Here is a 23,909-nt window from a genome sequence, read left to right as displayed (position 1 = left end):
GAAAAAAAAGTGACTATGGAAAAGGGAATGATCAGGTTATATGGTACAATTCCGGTAATACCATGGAAATAAACAAGGCTTAATTTTACAGTACAGTTGCACTTTACTTACTGAGTAAATTGTAAAAACATTTGCAAGAACATACCCAGTATTTAAGATGTGCCATGACATTAGGGAAAACTGTTCCTGCGGGGTAGTTACCAGGTAAGTGTAAGGTAAATTATTTGATAAACCCTCTATAAATGGGTGTAGCAATGAACAACAACTATGTAAGACAAGGTAATTTATTGGAAACTACTGTCTTAATTTCAAGATAGTAATAAATAAACATGGACTGTTACCAACATAACCCTAGGATAACTTCAAACCTAACTTGAATTGATGGGTAATACTGGAGGTGTTTCTAAAAATTGGCTGCCTACATTCTGAGGAAGTACACAATTACATCTGAGTTATTACCAGCCTAAACAGGTAACAAGTACACAGTCCTTTGTTGAGTTGATATTTAACAGTGGTGTTTTTTTTCCCTGGTAGTTTCTCTGTAATTGCATATTAATCACCTTAAGTAATTACACACTAAAATACTATAATTTACCATATGCTTACCAGGTAAATAGTAATTAGTTTGTAGTTTCTCTGCATTTACATTCTTGTTACCTGTGGTAATTACCAATAACCAACTATAACTTACCATATATTTACCAGGTAAATACCTAGTAATTAGGGGACTGTAAAAGGAAGGGTTACCAAGTATTTTTGGCAGAACTCCATCATGGCTGATGTGTGACTTTTCACTGTTTGAACAGTGTTCACTACAACACCATTTCAGGAAATTCTGCAAGGATTCTATTACTGGGACTTTCTACACTAGAGGCACAAACAGCTTTTTTCATTTTTTTTTTTTTTTGAGTTGGGTTTTGTTTCATGAAGTGTAGAAAGTTATCATGTCAAAATGTCCATAAACAATCTCTAAAGGTTTAACGCAAAGGGAACAACTGAAAAGAAAACTGAAAGCAGGGTCTCAAGTGTTTTTAAAAATGTTACTGTTTAAAACTCATCTTAAATATCAATCAACAAAACGGCCAAAAATATCCATCTAGCACTAGGGATGTCACAATTACCCAATATCACAATTAACCGTGATTAAGGTAGTCACAGTTATTAAATCGTAAGAATTTGGAATTTTCGTTAAAAAAAAACATGAAAATGAGTCTTTCAGATTGGGATCGACTACTTGAGGCACCCGTGTGCCGTGCCTGGATGCTCTGTGAGGCTGATACTATAGTGAGTTCACTAGGTGATTGTATAGGTAAGATGGGGCACATGAGCTTTCAGCGCACATGAAACTCTCAAATTGAAAACATGGTGGACCAACGCGATCTCCCGGACTTGTATCTGCCGAAGAAGCTTAATAAAGAAGCTATTTGAGAGCATTCTGGTTATCTAAAAAAATATTCAGAGGTGTATCCAATATGCAAAACATTCGGACAAAAAGTGCATGCATCCTGTCCAATTATCCAATAAGCTATGTGCTTTGTTATTTTTATAAGAACTAGGTCTCAGTTTCAAATTCTCTCAATTTTATTACAAAATTCACGCTCTTTAATGTTAATTTGATGCTCTTTAATGTAGCGTGAAAGACTGCCGTGACCAGCAACACAGAGTGCACGTGAACTGATCGTCTCTTCCTCTTTACTAGTTATAGCATGAAATAAACATGAATGAACATCACAAGGACAGGTATGTTGAAAGATGCAACTTATCTAATGATTTTAATGCTAACTAATCAATGATTTACTTGTCAACAACGTGTTGTGTAAAATTGTCTTCTTTTTTGGGGGTTTCTCAGTAAATCTTGATATATAGGATTAACCGTGAATTGTTATATGATTAAGAATCTAGCATATAACGTAATAAATTACATTTTCTCACATTTTAATCAATTGACAGACACTTGATTATAAGCAGTTGGGTCATTCTGTGTCAACTCAACCAGAGGTCCTCGGCTAAACATTTTTATTTTGATAATTTTTCATTCTGTTGAAAGAAATACAAATGAAAAAGAAAGCCAAAATATTAAATGTCATATATAGACTGAGAAATCCACTATTTTGTCGAGGGGGTCAAAATGACAATTTTCTTCTGATATTTTGAGCCAAATTACAGGGGGGTAAAATGACTTTAGAAAGATGACAGCATTATTATTAGATTTTTACACAGAGATTGATGGTCTATTAGCAAAAATCTGTTTACTTTAGCAATCTTTTTTGTATTATATGCCCCGGGAAAAAATGGGAAAAAGCACTTCTTGTGTTCTTTTGCCAAGTTTGCATGCCTGTAACTCTTAAAGAATTAAAGATAATCTTAATATCCTTTTATGTTTTTAAAAAACATTTATTTTGGGGGGGAACATCTTCATTTTAAGGGATTGAAATATGGTTCAATCCCAGAGATATGGAGATCTTAATGCAGCTCCATGAATAAATTGGTCAATTGTACACTTTTTCAGTGGTCAAAAACCAAATGTGGGTCACTTTGCATACATCTGATATTTTTTTTCTTTCAAAGAAGAATATCTGAAGAACAAATAATGTGGAAACTAGAAATGTATCTCGTTTCTTTTTTCTATCAACATAATTGCATAGAATATATCTGTCTGAGTGCCATAAATATTCTTTTTCCAAAGTTTACATGCCTGTAACTCAAAAAGAATAGATTTCTCAATATGATTTTACAATTTTCTTTTGAAATCTTATTTTTTAAGGTCCTATATGGTTCAATTGCACAGAAATGGAGATTCCATTGTGACTGCATGCTCAAATTGTTGAATTTTACAAATTTTCAATGGTCAAAAACCAAGTCTGGGTAACTTTTCAAACAGCTGACACTTATTGTGTTTAAAGAGAAATGTCTGAAGAATAAATTATACTGAAATTAGAAATGATTTTTGTTTTGAGCAGGGAAGATTTCTGAAATTTGGTTGATTTGACATGGAATGACCCAGTTGTTTGGAAATGTTTGGAAAGGTTAAGACTCATGCTGACCTCTACAATACTCCGCAGATCTCTCACATACATCCTCTCCGTCTCAATGATCTCCATGACAACACGGTCCAAGTAGGTGAGCTCAGGGTTGGGTGCCATGGTGTTGGCAGCAAATGGAGAGGAACTGTTGGAAACGGAGGAGCTGTTGTTGTTGTTGTTAACAGTGTTGCTGCTATTTTGCTGGAAAAATTGACTGGATGCTTGGGCGAGATTATTGCCCTGAGTCTCATTTGAATCGGCAGCAGACGTTAACTCCAGATCCACATTGTCTTCAATGGGCACACCAGCGGATGACAGGAGAACGCCGTCCCGAAAGGAACCAGACCCGGATGAGATGGTGGAGACCACGCTTATGGGCCTCTGGACATCTGTGAAGTCAGAGCAATCGGACAGCGTAGCAGTGGAGGCCCGGTCATCACTGCCAACAGAGGCAGTGGACAACCGAGGTGATTCTAAAGAAGAAATAAACAGACAAAGGTACACAGTGATTTATCTGCACATCACAGACAATCACAATGCATTTCTCACATATTTACATTTAATCATATCAGACGCTTGTAACCAAAGCGACTAAAAAATAAGGAGAACAACAGAAGCAATCAAACCAACAATAGTGCAACAATATGTGAACTGAAATGACTAATCATTCTGATCAAACCAGTAGCCAAAAGTCACCATGCTGTTATATGAAACATCACCTCATTCGTTTTTTCCATTAGAACAAATTCAATTAAGTTACAAATGGAGCTGACAGACTAATTTCAGGCCCTCCACTGGGATGTATTATTAATAGTGGCTTTCTATTTGGCTCATCACTGCAGGTGTCATTAAAGTCACAAACATGAGATTGTGCCTTTAATTTCAATTAAGCTGAGTTCTCGCAAAATAACTGTCTGCGAGTGAAAATTAACATGTAATGATATACTGTATAAGATTTTGGTCATACCATTCACCCCTAACTAACTTTTATGAACACTATTTTTGTTCATGACATTCAATACAATTTTACAAAAGTGAAAGATGAATTATAGTACATGACATATCTAAATAGACAAACAACACAAGAAAGTGTCTTAATGATTGTAGATATCTGCACACCCATCTTATGAAATCTCTGAGTCAGACTCTGTATAAGACTTGTGTATTATTAAGCTATAATGTAATATCTTTACACGAAATACACAACACATAACTCAAAAGCTAGTTTATGAAGAAAGACAATGAAAATTGTACTTATTGCTTAAACTAAATGGTGCACAAGGGATTATCAATATTAGGATTTACAAAGACTTGACATTACTTGGGTATGTATTGTCATAACTGCAAAATTGAACAGTCAGCAGGTTACCTGAATGAGCAATCAAATCAGAAGTATTGAAAGTACTGTTTAATTAGGTTGGTATCTGGTTAAATATGAAATTACTCATCCTTTCCTAAACCGGCGTGCACATAAGTCTGTTAGCTATAAAAAGGAGCATTTGCGATTAGAAATTCACAGTAGACATTCATTCAAAACTACCGTTCAGTTTGACAGGAATGCATGCATGCCCTTTGAAAATCATATTTTGTGCATGTCAAAAGATTAGAAAGAGTCTGAACAAGTAATAATGCAAAGCACATTCTCTGACTAGCTAGGCAATGATCTCACAACCACATTGATCAGAACTGAACCTAACAAAAAGACAATATTAGCTAATGGTGTATTCACCTTAATATAACCTTGATTTATTATACAGACATTTTTTTAAATATGTACCTCATTTGTCCAGAGGAAATGTGACATGAAGAGTTTCTCATTAAATTAAAGCCTTCACAGATACGTTCTTAAGAGCACTTTCTTAAGGTCCAAATTAAGATTAATTAAACCTGTCAAAAGAGAGACAAACAATAAACCCATACTTGCTCAGAGTCGGCGTCTTCCAGCATATAAAAGTGAACTTGAGGTCAACAGCAGGACAGAAGGAGGAAACTAATTTTTCGCCCTTCATTTCCATACAAGCATTTTGAAAGTAAACACTTTCCAACAGCACTGACGTCTCCTGCCAGCCCATCCCCTTTACGCCTTGCGTTGGACTTTCACCTCTATATCTCCAAACCGTTGGAGGGAGGTCAATGATATCATGTGTGTAAAAAAAAGAATTAAGCCTAGCCTTTGGAAATGGACAAGCATTTACAAATAAACAACGTCAATAAAACAAACAATATGGCTTAATTTTTTAAACCACATTTCTTAAGCCAAACTGCTTTGTGTGAATAACTGCACTACAGCTTTAGACTAATTAACTCTTAACTATTTTGTACAATGTCTTGACTGGATGTGCAGTTGTTGTTTTATGAATTATGATCATTTGTCAAGTGGCCAAACTTACAGAGCTGCTTACCTAGTCAGTATTTTAAGAAAATTTCAGAATGTATTATTAGACGCTCACAAAAAAATTCCAAGATGGCGGTCGAGTTCAGATAAATACTTTATGAAAATAAATGTATATTAAATCTTATTATATTAAATTAACTAATTTACACCACATTTTATGCTTAGAGTATCATGAACCATAGATATACATAGATGCCTCATTAGTGGCCGTTTCAATTTGGCGCTTTATGTGAGCCGTCCGCCATATTGGAGCGGTCCGTGACCATTAAAGAGCAAGTTGATCGAGCGTCTGCAACCGTAGTTAGACGCATGTATGAATATCTATATATGAAATAGACTCCAGCAGATTATTCAAGGGTCATTCAATCCTTTTCTTGGAAGGTAGCAATTCCAAGTTTTCCAATTGCTTCTAAATGATCCAGGGTAAAAAAAAAAAAAAAACACAGAGGGTGAGAGAAAAGCCTCTAGACTTACCAAACCATCGTGATAACCTAAGATTAAACCCAGTGAACCACCATTTCTCTTCCCAAATACTCCTAAGGGCAGCAACTTTCAGATATGGTTGGAGAACCATTCCCCAAGAGTATTTGTTATGGCCCAAAAAACTATGGATTGGTGATGATTTGCCTCCAGCTCAATGGGTTTCTTTTGTTCTCATGCTCTTTGCTAGTTTTATTCAAGTGTCCCCAATATGGATTCTAGGTACTATCCAACACTGGTACTGGTTTCTCACCCACAAGTCAGTTGTTACACACCAGCTCATGAGAACAAATAGATCACACCTCTTTATATGAAGGGAGGGCCTAATGGCTGTGCTTGGTTGTGCTCGGTTGTGCTCATAAAAGGGTTGAGAAACTGATAATCATTTGTAGCATATTAAGACTGGAATGGAAAGACTTGCAGTGCAAAACCCATCTAGGTTTCTCTTCCTTCACAATACACAAATACACAATACACTTCCTTCCTTGACACAAGTCAAGGAAAGGAGAAGGTGGCTGGACTCAAAGTGTGGTGTATCGTGCAGGAGACAATAAACAGGCCGGGATTGGCTACCGAAAACACTTTCTTTAACTTTAATGTGTTACTTCTGGGAACAGACTAAATCTACAGGTGCCGCTTGACTGGGTAAAACACCAATAATCGTTGGCCACAACAAAACTTAACACAGCAACTACCTTTGCAATAATGACCCACAAGGTGGCAACCTCAACCTGTCAATCACACAAATCTATTACATTCCTCCCCTTTTAGTTTTTTTTTTAACAATAACCATTTTAAGTTTAGCAATAATTAGCAACAACTAACTCTGCATTTAAATCTCACAACAAAAATAAATCTACTGCCCCTGAAGATTTTCTCAATCTTGGCAAAATATGAACTTCCTATTATCAACAAAAAATGTCTCTTGGCAGCTTACATTCACTGTGCAGATTTACATTTACATGCATACAACATACTGCAAGTTATAGAGTCAGTCTTTGAGGTGGTACGTGGACCCTCTCTGGGTACCGCCGTTTCTCAGGTGAGTTTTTGTTTGCTGTGTGTGATGATGACACCTCGACAACCTGTCCAGTTGGTTTAGTGAGAACAGTAGATGGTATTAGCTTCACTGGTGCACTGGGCAAAACAGCTGGAAAAGCACAGTCCATGGTTACTGGTGGCTCATTCTCAGCCACTGGTGAGGGCAAGATTGGTGGAAGTGTCTCAACCTTTCCTCGCCATGGCAACATGTTGTCGACTTGCACTGTGCACTGCCTCTGACCCTCTTGTATCAGGTATGTGACAGTTCCCTATCTTTTAAGTACTTTTGCCTGAATCCATTTCTCCACTCCTCCCCTGAAATTTCGGACGCGGACAGCTTCTCCTTCCTGAAAGAAACAAAGAGATGAGCCACCACGGTCATGATGACATTTCTGTGAGGCTTGTTTCTCTTCAGTCCGTCTGGCAAGCTTGGGCTTAAGCAAACTGAAATGGGTTCGGATCTGGCGTTTCAGAAATAACTAAGCTGGTGTCCGTCCAGTCACGGTGTGGGGTGTACTGCGGTACATGAGCAGGAAATTTGCAAGTCTATGACTGAGTGGCAAGGGAGCCTTTCCCTCCGCCTCCAACACATCCTTCGTCAGCGCACGTTTCAAAATCTGCACTGACCTCTCTGCAGCTCCATTTGATGCAGGATGGTATGCAGGTACAGCAGTGTGTTTGATACCGTTACTCTCCAGAAACTTTGTAAACTCCCTCGACACCAGCTGTACCATTATCTGATACCAGCTCTTCTGGCAGTCCATACGCAGAGAACAGGCTTCGCAGCACTTCAATGGGGTTGTGAGAGGTGATGGAAGACATGGGAAAAACTTCTAACCACTTTGAATGGCTATCAATGACCACCAGAAAATACTGCTTATCCTTCTCAGCAAAATCAATGTGAATTCTCTGCCACACTCTTTCTGGCCATCTCCAGTGGTGCAGCGGTGCGACTGCTGGCATTTTCTGAACAGCTTGGCAGATAGAGCAACCTTTCACCAGCTCTTCAATTTCCCCATCACAGCCAGGCCACCACATGTAGCTGCAAGTGAGAGCGTTCATGCGGCAGATACCTGGGTGCACATGATGAAGGTCTTCCAGTAAGCGCTGTCGATAACCTGGGGGTATGATGACTCGCTGGCCCCAAAGAACGCAGCCTTGTTCCGCTGACAACTCCTGCCTGCGTATGAAATAAGGCCGCAGTGCTTCCTCCTGAACATGACTGGGCCATCCATTCATTGTGTAGCTCCACACTTTGTTCAGTATAGGATATTTTAAAGTAGCTCTCTCAATGTCTTTTGCACCCACTGGTAGTTCCTCAACGTGTGAGAAGTAAAAAATACCTCCCTCTTCTCCTGTGTTGTCGACTGAGGCTCTGGGTAGGCGAGACAAAGCATCAGCGTTTGCATGATCAGCTGATCTCCTGTACTCAATATCATAGCTGTATGCCATGAGGATGAGAGCCCAGCGTTGCATCCTTTGCATCCCTGCAAAGTCTCTTCTTTGTAGTGCTCCAGTCCTGTCAACTCCTGAGCTGTCCCGACCATTCACGTTGGAGGTAGATGCAAGTGCGACAGGAGCGGGAGCTGTCCTGTTGCAAGATGGTGCTGATGGGTTTTCTCATCCTGTCTTATTTTTCTACTAAGTTCAGTCGGCCTCAGCTGAATTATTCGACCATAGAAAAAGAGACATTAGCCATGCTAATTGCGTTACAACATTTTGATGTTTATCTGGGGGCTGCTTCCTTACCTGTGGTGGTTTTTACTGACCACAATCCGTTGGTGTTTCTGTCAAGTATTTACAATCATAACCAGCGCTTAATGCGTTGGGCCTTGATGGCCCAAAAATACAACTTGGAAATTAAGCACAAGAAGGGTAATGACAATATTGTTGCAGATGCTCTTTCGCGAGGATAATGTAGCCTCCCATGTATGTTGTGATTGCTTGTTTGGCTTCTCGTGTACACTCAACTCAAAAACATATGTTTTTTTGTTTTTTTTTAGGTGGGGGAGTGTTACGGTCGGTGGCTTGGTCTGTGTCTATTTTCTTTGTTTTGTCCCTCCCTTGTTTTTCTTGGCGTCGCATCTCTCTCTTAGGTGGACGCACCTGTTCGTGATTTGAGTGACTGATTGCTGGAGCTGATTGATACTGGTATAAACGCCAACGAGGAGGAGAAAGAAGAGCGACAGCAGATCTTGTGGGCTAGCCAGCAAACAAGTGTCTTTATATTTGTATTTAGTTTTTTTTCCTTGTTAGTTGTTGTCTGTTTTGTACAATTTCGTTCCCTGGTTGGTATGTTCGTTATTATTGTGACGTCTGTTGTGAGTGAGTGAATAAATAGATTTGAGCGACTTCGCTATTTACTCGTTCTTGTTTATGTTACGTAGATCTCTTCTCTCCGAGCTGATATTTTATTGAGAGGTCGTAACAATGCTGCTAAAGTTGGAACCGCTGACTTTGGTCCCAGGATAGTTAACAGTGGTTTGTGATCTGTGATGAGTGTGAATTTCCTCCCATATAGATATTTATGGAATTTCTTTACTCCAAAGATGATGGCAAGTGCCATGAGAAATTACCGCCCCCACTCCATAAGGTGACGCATCACATGCGATCCGGAGTGGCAAACGTGTGTTGTAATGCACCAACACCCTATTTTGCTGTAATAGCTGCTTTGCGTCTTCAAATGCCTTAGCACACTCAGAAGTCCAAACCCACTTAGCCTCTTTTCTCAGCAGGTTGTGTAGAGGGTGGAGGATGGTGGAGGAATTTAGCAGGAAACGGCTGTAGTAGTTAAGAAGACCTAAGAAGGACTTCAGCTCTGTGACATTTGTTGGCTCAGGCGCTTTGTTTATGGCTACAACCTTTTCATCAGTGGGGTGCAGGCCATCCTGGTCAATGCGATGTCCCAGATATTCCACACTGCTCTGAAAAAACTGACATCACTTTCATTTTCTCCAACCTGTCCAGCTCCTTTTCTACTGCTTCCTTTAATGCGCAAGGAACTGGGCGAGCTTTGCAGAGGATTGGTGTGGTGCCTGGTTTTATGTGGATTTTGGCTTTAAAACCCTCTATGCAGCCTTGGTTCTCAGAAAACACTGCCTGGTGGCGCTGTAACACCTCGTTGACTCCTGAGGTCCACTCTGCCTGTGTAAGCACCCTGTGAAATGTGAAAATCTGTTTCCAGTTCAGGTGTAGTTCCTTTAGCTAGTTCCTACCAATCAGAGCTGGTCTACTTCCATTTACAATGACAAGAGGTAGGGTGACTTGCTGTGTTTCATACTGCACTGGTATCATGATGTATCCTCTAACAGCGATACTTTGGCATGAATATGATTTCAGCTTTAACTTGGGGGCTGGTTTTAAACGGAAATGGTTCAGATTCTTCTGGTAGTAATCCTCAGATACCACTGACACAGCTAGTGGTCGACCGATATATCGCCAAGGCCGATATTTGGCACTTTTAAAATATCGGCATCGGCCAATACGTTTTTCTGATTGGAAAACGTTTTTCGATGTGTTGGAAACGGGACTTTTATTTTGACGGCACTCCAGACTTTTATTTTGACGGGACTTTTATTTAGAACACCAGCGCCAGAAGAGAACGGCAGAGCCTGATCACACAGTGCTCACTCACATTCTCCGTCTTCATTAGTTTACGATCTCTGTCAGTCATATCTAATACTTTGTTAGACAGAACTGGTAAACAAAGAAAGTAAATGGTATGCGAAAAAGTAAAGTGTTCCTTTTATACTATTTGTTACAGAAAAGGCAAACAATTAGGCTAAAATACTTTCTCATTTACTGTCAACATTCAGCAAATGCGCATCTAGGCCTACATCATTTAAACAAATCTCTGAATATCTAATAAACATTTAATTTCACAAACCTTGCAGATTTAATGGAATCCAGCTGTGATATCTTGTGAAGTGTGCATTTGTAGCTTGCATAAACGTGTTACTGCGAGTGACGGTCGGTCCTTGCGAAGTGAGTTAATGCAAACAGAAGATCAGCTTCACAGGAGACGCGATCGAAAAACTAAAATCCTTCATTTTAAAATATGCTGTGCTATATCCAGTTGCATCCAGTTGCAGAAGTGTCATATTCATATCGTTTTCACTGTGTGCTGTATGTAATATTAGCGTTACCTTGTCTTTATTTGAAAAAATATGATTACCAGTGCACACAATATTACCAGATTACTGAGTGCAATGTTACAGTGTTTACTTCCTTTTTATTCACATATTCATATATTTTTAAACAATTACTTTATTTGTGAAAAATACTGTAATAGGATTGCAGATTCAAGAAGTTGCCATCTAAAGTATAAGCATGTTTATTTTAAAGATTTGTTTTCTAATTTATTTAAAATGTATCATTGATTAAAATAAATATAAAGTATATAATAAAAATATTGGCTTTATATCGGCCATCGGCCGTCCTGCTCTCTAAGATATCGGCATCGGCCATCAAAAAAACAGTATCGGTCGACCACTAGACACAGCTGACCCTGTATCCAGTAGCATTGTTGTGCTCTTATCACCCAGTGCGACATCCACTGTGTACCCCTTTTCACAGCTTGAGGTGGAGTATACTGCATACACTCCAAAAAGTTCAGTCTCTTCATCCCCTCTGGATGTATTTCCTTCAGCTTCCACATACTGAGTTTAAGAAGTGGCTTTTCCCTTTCTACATGCACGGGCTATGTGTCCAATTTTGGAGCAGGTATGACTCTTTTCATTTTTAAATCTGCAGTCACGTGCTGAGTGTCTTCCCCCATATCGGTAGCATGTCTGTTGTGTCCCAAAGTAGTTTTTTTACTCCTTTTTGGCTTTTGCTTTGTGCTTTATTATCATTTTGTCATCTAAACTGTCCTTTCCTCCCCTTCTCAGAAAAGCTTGCACTTGACAGGGCATTTACCTGATGAGGCTCGCTGTGTCCAGAAAACCTCATTGATTTCTTTGACACCAGTTCCATTGCTACTGCAATCTCACAAGCCTTCGGGAAGGTCAGATCCTTTTCAGACAGCAACCTGCGCTGCATCCGAGCGTAGTCCACTCACAAAACAATCTCTCAGTGCATCATCCAGGTACTGTCCAAAAACACAGGTAGCTGATAGCTGCCTCAAAGCCACCACATTATCAGAGACAGTTTCACTCTCTTTCTGGTTACGTTTCTGGAAATGAAACCGTTCCCCGATTACAATCGGTGCCGGCTTGTAATGCGTGCTCAGTGCTCTCACCAGATCAGGATACTGCGTAGTACTCGGTACTGTCAGCGACACCAGATTCTTCAGCAGCTTATAAGCATCAGCCCCAATCACAGAGAGAAACACGCACACCTTCTTTTCATCCTTGATTTCATTTGCCAACATCCACTGCTCCAGACGTTCCAGATATGACTCAAAATCCTCCTTCGCATCAGTGTATTCATCCACACGATCAACTGGCACGCCTGGTTCCTCCAAAAAAAAAAAAAAAAAAAAATGTTTTTTCAACGACGACCAGTGTATGGTGACTCTTACAGTCCATTTATGCAGTGGTATTCATTTAATATCCTCGTTGCCATTTGTGGTATATCGTGCAGGAGACAATAAACAGGCCGGGAATGGCTACCTATAAACACTTCTTTACTGTGTTACTTCTGGGAACAGACTAAAACTACAGGTGCCGGTTGGCTGGGTAAAACACCAATAATCGTTGGCCACAACAAAACTTAACACAGCAACTACCTTTGCAATAATGACCCACAAGGTGGCAACCTCAACCTGTCAATCACACAAATCTATTACACAAAGAATACAACTTGATGTGAATATTCATTTCTAAATAACCAAGTCTATGTAATTTACAGGTTGCCATTAATTTACAGACTTGGAATAATGCAACATCGAATAGTTTCACTCCAAGATTACTAGACAGATTTAAAAAAAAATTGAACAAATTAACACTGATAATGTTAACACTTACATCTGTAAGTGAAGAATTGGGCAACTCAGATTGACTAAGAGAGGATCCGCAGAGAGGCCAAGATAAACAGAGAGAGGCTAAAGTAATTTCATGTCAAAAAAGGAGGCTAATTACAGTGCAGGTCAGAATTATTTGCCCCCTTGGTAAATATGATCAAAGATGGCTGTAAAAAATAAATCTGCATTGTTTATCCTTTTGATATTTTATAAAAAAAAAAAAATATGCAAAAATCTAACCTTTTATTGAAGTAAAAGAATTGAAAGTAAAAAAAAACACACATTATGAAACTAGAAAAATGCATTTCTGGAGGAACTGCGAAGTGTGCTTGCTCGGGTGCGGTTCGCTAACGTTAGCAGGTAGTGGATAAGGGTGCGTTGAAGTTTGCTTGATCTGAGAATTTCAACAATAGTACTTTTTTCAAGATTGTGCAAAAAGGTGAAAAGTTATGTGCATTAAGAGACATGTCTGCAATGTAGACTAGTGCCAATGGCATTGTTTATGTGGCTTGGTTGTTGGTTTTGAAATAATTGGTTATGAATATACAGCAGAGAGTGGGAGTGTTTTGGGTGATGAAATAGTAGCCTATTGAAAAGAAGTTGACAGTCTTCATTTACTGTATCCAATAAGCCAATACAAAACTCACCCAGCTGTTCTGTGGTTGAGTGTTCCCTTTGATTAGGAACAAATTTACTATCTCAAATTAAGGTCTACCGTAATTAGCGCGATGCTTTGATTGCTGCTGTCAAGATGGTTTTCATCACCTACACAGAAACGCAGATTTTTATAGCCTACCGTCAGTCCTCATTTTGTCAGTTTCATACGCTCATACGCTATCAGTTTCACTATTAGCTTACTCTAGCGATGCAATCGCAACAACATGGATAACGCTGTTTGGGAATGTGGGGATTGCGCATAATTTAAACCATTTACGCAAGGTTAGCTTTTATAGTGCGAGAAATTCCCGCACAAATATATTCGCTTTATCTCAGAACAAATGATTAAAAAATAAATTCACAGATGCGAGAAAAAAAGATGTCAAACTGTCTTTTATTTTCGAATTTAATTCCTCAATCAGCGCTGGACCGGCATTTTCTGTCTTCCGCTGAGCCCTGGCCGTAGACAGATCATATGTTTCACGCTGTCAATGCAGTGGTCTGCGTTGGGCTGATCTTATTCACACTATCGAGTGTAGGTGCAGCATTCTAACATTGAGTCATAATGAGCTGTTTGTGAAGAAATTATCTGCTTCCAAAATGGTCATTTTAATCACGAAATTGAAACATTAAAAAACAATTTGCTCTTTATGGTGTGCGAGTGATAGAGCGCGGCAGCAACAAACCAACTGATCAGCTTGCAGCATAACAACATTGAATGCTCGGCCAAACAGCTGATCATAGCTGTACAGGGCGCCTTATTATTTTTCATCTCCATAAATATATCTAGTAGTAAAGCTAATGCAAGGGCTAGAAATCAATTAATCTTTTGCTGATACTTCCTTGTCATCATGGAGAGCGCAGTTCATGGTTGCATAACTTGCATAGCAACGACAGACGCAACGGGAGAGCAAGCGCGAAAGGAGACAGTGGCGCGCCCGTGCTTTCCACTTGTTTTTACACATCTAAGGTGCATTCCATTCGACAGGGTCCATGCGCAGTGTTCACTGCTCCCCTACTCCCTGAGCACGGAATATCAGTTGAAGTGGACTTCACTGACAATAACCGCTCATTTGAAATGCCCTGCAAAAGTCATCAAAGAAAAGTCAACTACGGGGTCGCGCAGATTATGATATAACAAATATATATATAGGACTACATTCATATTTTAATTTTTATTATTATATTATATATTTACAATTATATTGCACTATTTTACAACTACCTAAAATAAAATCACTTTACTTCACAAACTAGCTAAGCTGGCTGCATTCACTGAGGTAAATTATAATCATCAAAAATAATATATGTAATATTCACAACAATAACCGTTAAAAATACTGTCATTTAACAATGGCGAAATGTATGAATACTTACACACACGTTAGTTATGACCGTTCTGACTGGTGATGACGTGGTGCGCGAAATGACAGTTGGGTGATCATCGCTCTCCACTTCCTGTGAAGTGATGTATCGATGTTCCCTTATTCCCTATGCCGTGCGCAGTGCCCTTCGAACTGAACATGTTCGCTCCCTTCGGATTGGAATCTCACTTAAGATGGCGGAATACCCTGTGAAGTCCACTTCGCAGTCCACTTACGGTCAAATGGAACGCACCTCTAGAGCGATACATTAGCTCATCCATGAACACGATTTCTGTTTGGCTGTGGAGGTGAAGGCAACAACTCCCATGATTCCACGCTCATTCACGGCATACAATGCTGTACGCTAGATCGATATTACCAGATGGACGGAAGAACCAGATGGAACTAGATAATATTCTGAATGTTCCAATCCAATCTGACTTCTGACCTATAATGCTGCCTGAATCATAATCATACACTGTTCATTCGTTGGCCAGAGGAGAACTGAGCAACTGAGCCCGGAGTTTTGGTTCCTTGCCACTGTCGCCTTTTTCACTTTTGGCTTGCTTAGTAGGGGACATTTAACATTTAATATTCAACAATATTATTGATCTGCCTGCATTGACACCATTATATGAGAACTGAACTGAGCTAGACGATGACATCACGGTTTTCTCCAGAGGGGCAATATACACTCACCTAAAGGATTATTAGGAACACCTGTTCAATTTCTCATTAATGCAATTATCTAAATCAACCAATCACATGGCACACCATCACGATGGTCCTGGTCAAGACAATCTCCTGAACTCCAAACTGAATGTCAGAATGGGAAAGAAAGGTGATTTAAGCAATTTTGAGCGTGGCATGGTTGTTGGTGCCAGACGGGCCGGTCTGAGTATTTCACAATCTGCTCAGTTACTGGGATTTTCACGCACAACCATTTCTAGGGTTTACAAAGAATGGTGTGAAAAGGGAAAAACATCCAGTATGCGGCAGTCCTGTGGGCGAAAATGCCTTGTTGATGCTAGAGGTCAGAGGAGAATGGGCCGACTGATTCAAGCTGATAGAAGAGCAACTTTGACTGAAATAACCACTCGTTACAACCGAGGTATGCAGCAAAGCATTTGTGAAGCCACAACACGCACAACCTTGAGGCGGATGGGCTACAACAGCAGAAGACCCCACCGGGTACCACTCATCTCCACCACAAATAGGAAAAAGAGGCTACAATTTGCACGAGCTCACCCAAATTGGACAGTTGAAGACTGGAAAAATGTTGCCTGGTCTGATGAGTCTCGATTTCTGTTGAGACATTCAGATGGTAGAGTCAGAATTTGGCGTAAACAGAATGAAAACATGGATCCATCATGCCTTGTTACCACTGTGCAGGCTGGTGGTGGGGGATGTTTTCTTGGCACACTTTAGGCCCCTTAGTGCCAATTGGGCATCGTTTAAATGCCACGGCCTACCTGAGCATTGTTTCTGACCATGTCCATCCCCTTATGACCACCATGTACCCATCCTCTGATGGCTACTTCCAGCAGGATAATGCACCATGTCACAAAGCTCGAATCATTTCAAATTGGTTTCTTGAACATGACAATGAGTTCACTGTACTAAAATGGCCCCCACAGTCACCAGATCTCAACCCAATAGAGCATCTTTGGGATGTGGTGGAACGGGAGCTTCGTGCCCTGGATGTGCACCCACAAATCTCCATCAACTGCAAGATGCTATCCTATCAATATGGGCCAACATTTCTAAAGAATGCTTTCAGCACCTTGTTGAATCAATGCCACGTAGAATTAAGGCAGTTCTGAAGGCGAAAGGGGGTCAAACACAGTATTAGTATGGTGTTCCTAATAATCCTTTAGGTGAGTGTATATAATTGAACTAAATTAATAATTTTTTTACAACACAAATTTACCATCACTGAACTGACTTAAGCTGGACTGTGACGCTATTTTCTTCTAAAAACAAACTTTGTTGCATTATTGTCCTGTTATCTCTGTAAAGCTGCTTTGAAACAATCTGTATTGTAAAAAGCACTATATAAATAAAGGTGACTTGACTTGACTATTAGAATTTCATATTAATAAAAGCTAGAAGACTTGTGTTGCTAAATGGCATGCAATTAAATAAAAAAACTGTGTCAGGCTGGTTTGGATGCTCAAATAAACAGACCAATGTTTTGATAGCACCACTGTGTTTACGCTTCATGAAAACCAATCTGTGAATGGCTTACTTGTACAGTAATTACCTCTGCATATTAAGCTGTATGAGAAAGTATTTTAATATAAAAGAAAAATAATCACCTTTTATCCCTTGTAACAGTATGCCCTGAAATTCTGCTTTAAGGACACATAAAGATCACCTGTTCTGAGTTAAAAGCAAGCTTTCCATTTAAAACCTTTCTCTGAAGCCAATGGGGTAAAAGATAAAAGTCACTGGTGACCTATTACTAACTACCTATAACTGGCTAGCGGTCCCTAGGGGCATAAAAGGCATGTGTGTGGGGGGTTAGATGGTCACTGTACAGCCACAGAGGCTCAGGTCTTAACCAGTTCTGTCCATTAATACAGCTGCAAATAAGTATTTGAACACCTGTCTATCAGCTAGAATTCTGACCCTCAAAGACCTGTTAGTCTGCCTTTAAAATGTACACCTCCACTCCATTTATTATCCTAAATTAGATGCACCTGTTTGAGGTCGTTAGCTGCATAAAGACACCTGTCCACCCCATACAATCAGTAAGAATCCAACTACTAACATGGCCAAGACCAAAGAGCTGTCCAAAGACACTAGAGACAAAATTGTACACCTCCACAAGGCTGGAAAGGGCTACGGGGAAATTGCCAAGCAGCTTGGTGAAAAAAGGTCCACTGTTGGAGCAATCATTAGAGAATGGAAGAAGCTAAACATGACTGTCAATCTCCCTCGGACTGGGGCTCCATGCAAGATCTCACCTCGTGGGGTCTCAATGATCCTAAGAAAGGTGAGAAATCAGCCCAGAACTACACGGGAGGAGCTGGTCAATGACCTGAAAAGAGCTGGGACCACCGTTTCCAAGGTTACTGTTGGTAATACACTAAGACGTCATGGTTTGAAATCATGCATGGCACGGAAGGTTCCCCTGCTTAAACCAGCACATGTCAAGGCCCGTCTTAAGTTTGCCAATGACCATTTGGATGATCCAGAGGAGTCATGGGAGAAAGTCATGTGGTCAGATGAGACCAAAATAGAACTTTTTGGTCATAATTCCACTAAACGTGTTTGGAGGAAGAAGAATGATGAGTACCATCCCAAGAACACCATCCCTACTGTGAAGCATGGGGGTGGTAGCATCATGCTTTGGGGGTGTTTTTCTGCACATGGGACAGGGCGACTGCACTGTATTAAGGAGAGGATGACCGGGGCCATGTATTGCGAGATTTTGGGGAACAACTCCTTCCCTCAGTTAGAGCATTGAAGATGGGTCGAGGCTGGGTCTTCCAACATGACAATGACCCGAAGCACACAGCCAGGATAACCAAGGAGTGGCTCTGTAAGAAGCATATCAAGGTTCTGGCGTGGCCTAGCCAGTCTCCAGACCTAAACCCAATAGAGAATCTTTGGAGGGAGCTCAAACTCCGTGTTTCTCAGCGACAGCCCAGAAACCTGACTGATCTAGAGAAGATCTGTGTGGAGGAGTGGGCCAAAATCCCTCCTGCAGTGTGTGCAAACCTGGTGAAAAACTACAGGAAACGTTTGACCTCTGTAATTGCAAACAAAGGCTACTGTACCAAATATTAACATTGATTTTCTCAGGTGTTCAAATACTTATTTGCAGCTGTATCATACAAATAAATAGTTTAAAAAAAATCATACATTGTGATTTCTGGATTTTTTTTTTTTTTTTGATTATGTCTCTCACAGTGGACATGCACCTACGATGACAATTTCAGACCCCTCCATGATTTCTAAGTGGGAGAACTTGCAAAATAGCAGGGTGTTCAAATACTTATTTTCCTCACTGTATATATACTAAAGGTGTCAAGAGTACAAGTACTTAAGTACTTAAAATAAATAAATGCCTAAATAAATGTCTAAATTACTGATAGTACATAATACTAAATCAATGCCCATGATTTCACCAAGAAATCTTTATGGGGCTATGACAATCTATGACAAGAAAAGAAACCAAACAATTTTACAAGCTACAAACAAACCAGCCTAATAATACAGGACCATTTTTGTACAGCTAAAATAACTGGAAGTGGATAATAAGTAAAAAAAAAAAAAAAAAAGTGGATAAAGGTCCTAGATCATATGTAATTTTACAAAATTTAAAACTGTTTTGTGATGTAAAAATACCACAAATTGCATGAAAAAAAACCCCATACAAATCATATACTGTCTCATATTATCATAATGACACCGTGTTCGTTCAATGGCCAGAGGAGAACTGGTCTCCTGACTGAGCAGGGTTTCTCCCAAGGTTTTTTTTTCCTCCGCTATCGCCGCACATCACGATGCAGAATACGGAAAGTCTTTGGAAAAGCACAACCTGATCATCAGGTTCCTGAGGGGCACGAGAAGGTTAAATTCTCGCCGCCCTCACCTTGTACCCTCTTGGGACCTCTCCTTGGTCTTAGTGGCCTTACAGAGTGCGCTCTTCGAATCGCTGCAGTTAGTAGAGCTTAAAATCCTGTCTCTTAAGAAGGCGCTCCAGACTGCACTGGCTTCTGTTAAGAGGATAGGGGACCTGCAAGCATTTTGAATCAACAAATCGCGCCTGGAATTCGAACGTATACGTGCCCGGATATGTGCCCAAGGTTCCCACCACTCCCTTCAAGGACCAGGTGGTGAACCTGCAAGCGATGCCCCTGGAGGAGGCAGACCCCGCCCCTGGCTCTGCTCTTTCCCGTCCGGGCTGTCTCCAAGCAAAGGTTGGCCCACTGGATAGGGGACGCCATAGTATTGTTATACCAAGCCCAAGATCAGTCGTACCCCCTGGGGGTGAGGGCTCATTCCACTCGGAGTGTTTACACTCGAAGGTGATTGTGCTCTCAGACGAGATTCCAATTTGTCAGTTCAGTTCTGACGTAACTTCTCCATTCCAGTTACATTAGTAACTTAGACAATTTACTTTGCATGTTATTTTACACTCCTGACATAAATTAAGAAATTACTGTCACTGTAACCTATTTTTATTATGAACAGTGGTCAAACATCAAAGCTGCAGTCTTAAAACTTTCTAATGCTACACAGTTTGTCAAGATTAAAAAAGAACGTCATGGTAATAGCGTGCAGTAAATCTAAACAACAACAATCTGAGGCAGCTGGCGATCTTTATATCGTAAGAGTTGCTGTTATGGTAAGAGAACTGTTAAGACTGCAAAAAGAAACAATGTCGAGCAAGCCAAACTTCACTAAATCTTTCCAAACGCTCCAACTGGAGACCACAAATGCATAATAACATGCAACAATTTGCCTGTTATTGTAATGGATATTGGAAAAGATTTCTAAAACTGAATTCAATACGAACCGGATGACAGGGAAAAATCTGTTGTCTTCCTAACCCTCCACTGTGTTTGACGGAGTAAATGAAAACATTGCCATGCCACTGTTTCTGTCTCTAGGACTGTATCGGTATCTTGCCAAATGATTAGCCTAAAGCCTCTATGTGTGCAGCAGAAATCAGTTGTTGTAGTAATGAATTATGTTATTGTAATGTATTAAATTCCCCACACGTATTTCTGCCCATTTAATTAAACAGTTAATAGCATTTGCCATCAAAGTTGGCTATTTGCATTTAATCTGTTATACTGCCATAATTTATCCATTTAAAAGTTACATTAAATTAGTGTAGGCCAAGTTGCGTAAAATTAATGAACTTCACCCTTAATGTATGAATGCACAAGGCTATGGTTTTCACACAAGTTATTCTGACATACAATCAAGGCGTGTTTAAATGGTTATATTTTTCACTGTATTTAATTGCTATATTTTTATAAGTTAAATAACAATAAATCTAAGTAATAAATTGAAGTACTACAGTAAAAACATGTAATATTGAGTTAATACAAATAAAAACCCAACTAGGGGTGTGCGATAGGGCTGTAGTCAACCAAAGAAATGCTTAGTCGACCAAAGTCCTGTCCTGCACAACGATTAGTCAAAAAAAAACAAAAAAAAGACGCGATGTTTTGCATTTTGATTGAACATTTATTAAACAATTGTCATAGAGCATTTATAAAACAACAACGAAAAAAATTTTTTTTTTTTTTTTTTTGACACCTGGGATCCCCCGCGAAACGGTTCTCATTCTCGCTTGAATAAGGCCGGCGACACACTGGCTGCTGGCGTGAGAGTCTCAGCTGCGTTGGGTGTCTGTTTTTATTTCGGCTCCCATGTTAACAGGTTGGAGTTTGCATACTGCCTGCGTGAGACACGCGTCTCAGGCGCGGCTCGAGCCACGCGGAAAATGCGTGCATGCTAGAACCGACGCCTGAGTGTTCCAGCAATGGGAGTGTTCTCTGGCTAGAGCGCAGAACAGCGGAGTTTGTATGGACCGAAGTGCATGCCTGAGCTTGTATTGCTGCTGTTGCTTTGATATTGTGGAAAATAGAATAATAGAAACAAAATGTATTAGACTTTTTACCCGTTATTATCAATCTAAATTAATCTCGTTTTTAATTTAGGCTAACTTAATTTCGTTTTTCTTTATTTAAATTTCGTTTTTTCTTTATTTAAATTTCATTTTTCTTTAGGCCTATTTAAATTTAGTTTTTCTTTATTTAAATTTCGTTGTTCTTTATTTAAATTTCATTTTTTCCGTATTTAAATTTCGTTTTTTTTTCTTTATTTAAATTTAGTTTTTCTTTATTTAAATTTAGTTTTTCTTTATTTAAATCTACCCTTTACTGTGTCAGTAATTTGTTAGTCAGAAAAATATTAGACTACCTTAAAAGTATTGCTTAAGTTAAAAGACTGTGTGCGTTTTATATCACTAGTGCAGTGTCCGTTCTCGGAGAATATAGCCTGCTCGCGTGAGGTGCGCCGCTTCCCACTCGCGCTGTTCTGTAGTTTACTATTAATTCTGAACGTGTCGCGTCTCGCGTGTCTATCTATATTGCACCAAATGTGACACTGCACTCCCTTGTGAAGTCGATTGGATGAACGGTTCTCGAAATAATCAAAATGCAAACGGACAGACAGACACATAGAGATTACTACCTATATTCCTTACTGAGCGCGAAGCAGCAGTGCAGCCAGCCACAGGTGCGGTTCCCGAGTGTTCTACGTGGTGCGCTAAACTGTGGCGCTGTTACAAAATAGCCTAAATGAAAGCATTTAAAGTTGGGGATAAAACATAGGCTAATTATATTTAGAATACAGTAGGCTAATATATAACTGCTTATAAAGGAATAAATATCAAGGAGTAAATCAATGAAAATTTCTTTATTGGTGAAAAAAAAAAAAATATATATATATATATAGCTGCGAGCAGCGATTGCGGGCCCAAGCCTGTGGCACCGCCACCCTGGTGCCTTTAGTTACACAAAAAAAAAATACATTAAAGTATTTTAGTTACACTAAAGGCACCGGGGTGGCGGTGTCACCGGCTTGGGCCCTCCATCGCTGCTCGCAGCTATATTTATTTGTATATATATATATATATATATATATATATATATATATATATATATATATATATATATATATATATATATATATATACAGGGATGGAAATTAGCACCCGCCACCAGCCAAATGCGGGTGATTTTGTGTTGTGGCGGGTAAACTCGCTTCACCTACCGGCCACCGTGGCGGGTAAATAAAATATACTGTTTCACACAGACGGCGGACACTTTTAGAGGACATAAGTGTAAGCTGAAATAAAGTCTTTCACCTCAGAAAAACGGACTTTCTTGTCCTGTCACGTCAGCCGTTATCCTGTGCTCGGAGCGCACACTCTTCAATTGCACGCGCAAATGCGGCGGCGCGCGCTGTGTATCGCCTCACTGTATATGAAGTGCAAAATAAACTACGAGCATGCAACGCTGTTACGTTGTAAATTACACAAAATAAAAGTAATGCAGGGATGATTTTCATTCTATTCACCAGGAGCAGTTTCCATGGTTCATTAACAGTTACTGTTAATATTGTGTATTCACCATGGTAACTGTCGTTTCCATATTAACCCCAAAATGCCACTTTATTTTTCTTTGTGTTATTTTTTATATTTTTAAATGACTCTAGTGGATCATACCAACATTGTATTAACAAAAACTAGTTTGGGACTGCTATTTAATGGCTTTAGCATAGGCCTAATGTTTATTTATTAGTAGCCTACTAGTCTTTACTATTAGTCATATTCTTACAATTTATGTTAAGTAAAGGGGGACAGTACCTACTTGTGTGTGCGGAAATAGCCGGTTTCAATAAAACTACTTGTGACATGTCATATTTGGCTTTGACTTTGACTGAACATTTGCTCTCACTTTGCGGAAAAAATATCGGGATATATATCGTATATCGATATTCAGCCTAAATAATCGGGATATGACTTTTGGTCCATATCGCCCAGCCCTAGTTTCATTGTTGGGACTAAAAACCTAAAACTGGAAGCCAGACCACGAATCATTCAAATGCCACATCCAGGTAAAAAAGAGAAATATATATAAGAGAGAAAGAGAAAATGTCAGTATTTCATTGAGACTTGAGATAAAATAAACTGCTTAAGTATTGTAGATCCTGTAGTATTAATTTTCACATGCAGTTACACATTGTCGGTTAAAAACAAGAAAGTGGCTGGTAAAAACATTGAGTGGCTGGTAGATTTAGAAATCCACCAGCCACAGTGGCCGGTGGACAAAAAACTTAATTTCCATCCCTGTATATATATATATATATGACAAGTAATATTCTCTGTCTTGTCACTTAGTACTTCACTCACGTTCCAATACTGAAGGGAAAAATGATCCTTTTCCCTTCAGTAT

General features: G+C 39.5%; 1 protein-coding gene across 1 annotated transcript in view; it reads right to left on the bottom strand.

Moving 5' to 3' along the window:
- Positions 1-23,909, bottom strand: part of LOC311305551 (pleckstrin homology domain-containing family G member 3) — a 152,165-nt gene that overhangs the window by 73,971 nt on the left and 54,285 nt on the right. The window contains exon 3 of the mRNA XM_084433336.1: positions 3,045-3,496. Coding sequence (XP_084289462.1) covers positions 3,045-3,496 — 452 coding nt within the window. The remainder of the gene's footprint in view (positions 1-3,044; positions 3,497-23,909) is intronic.

Source organism: Rutilus rutilus (genome assembly GCF_951802725.1).
Source record: "Rutilus rutilus genome assembly, chromosome: 15".
Classification (NCBI taxonomy): Eukaryota; Metazoa; Chordata; class Actinopteri; order Cypriniformes; family Leuciscidae; genus Rutilus; species Rutilus rutilus.
The sequence above is the reverse complement of the archived record's forward strand: the minus strand, read 5'-3'. Positions and strand labels throughout refer to the sequence as shown.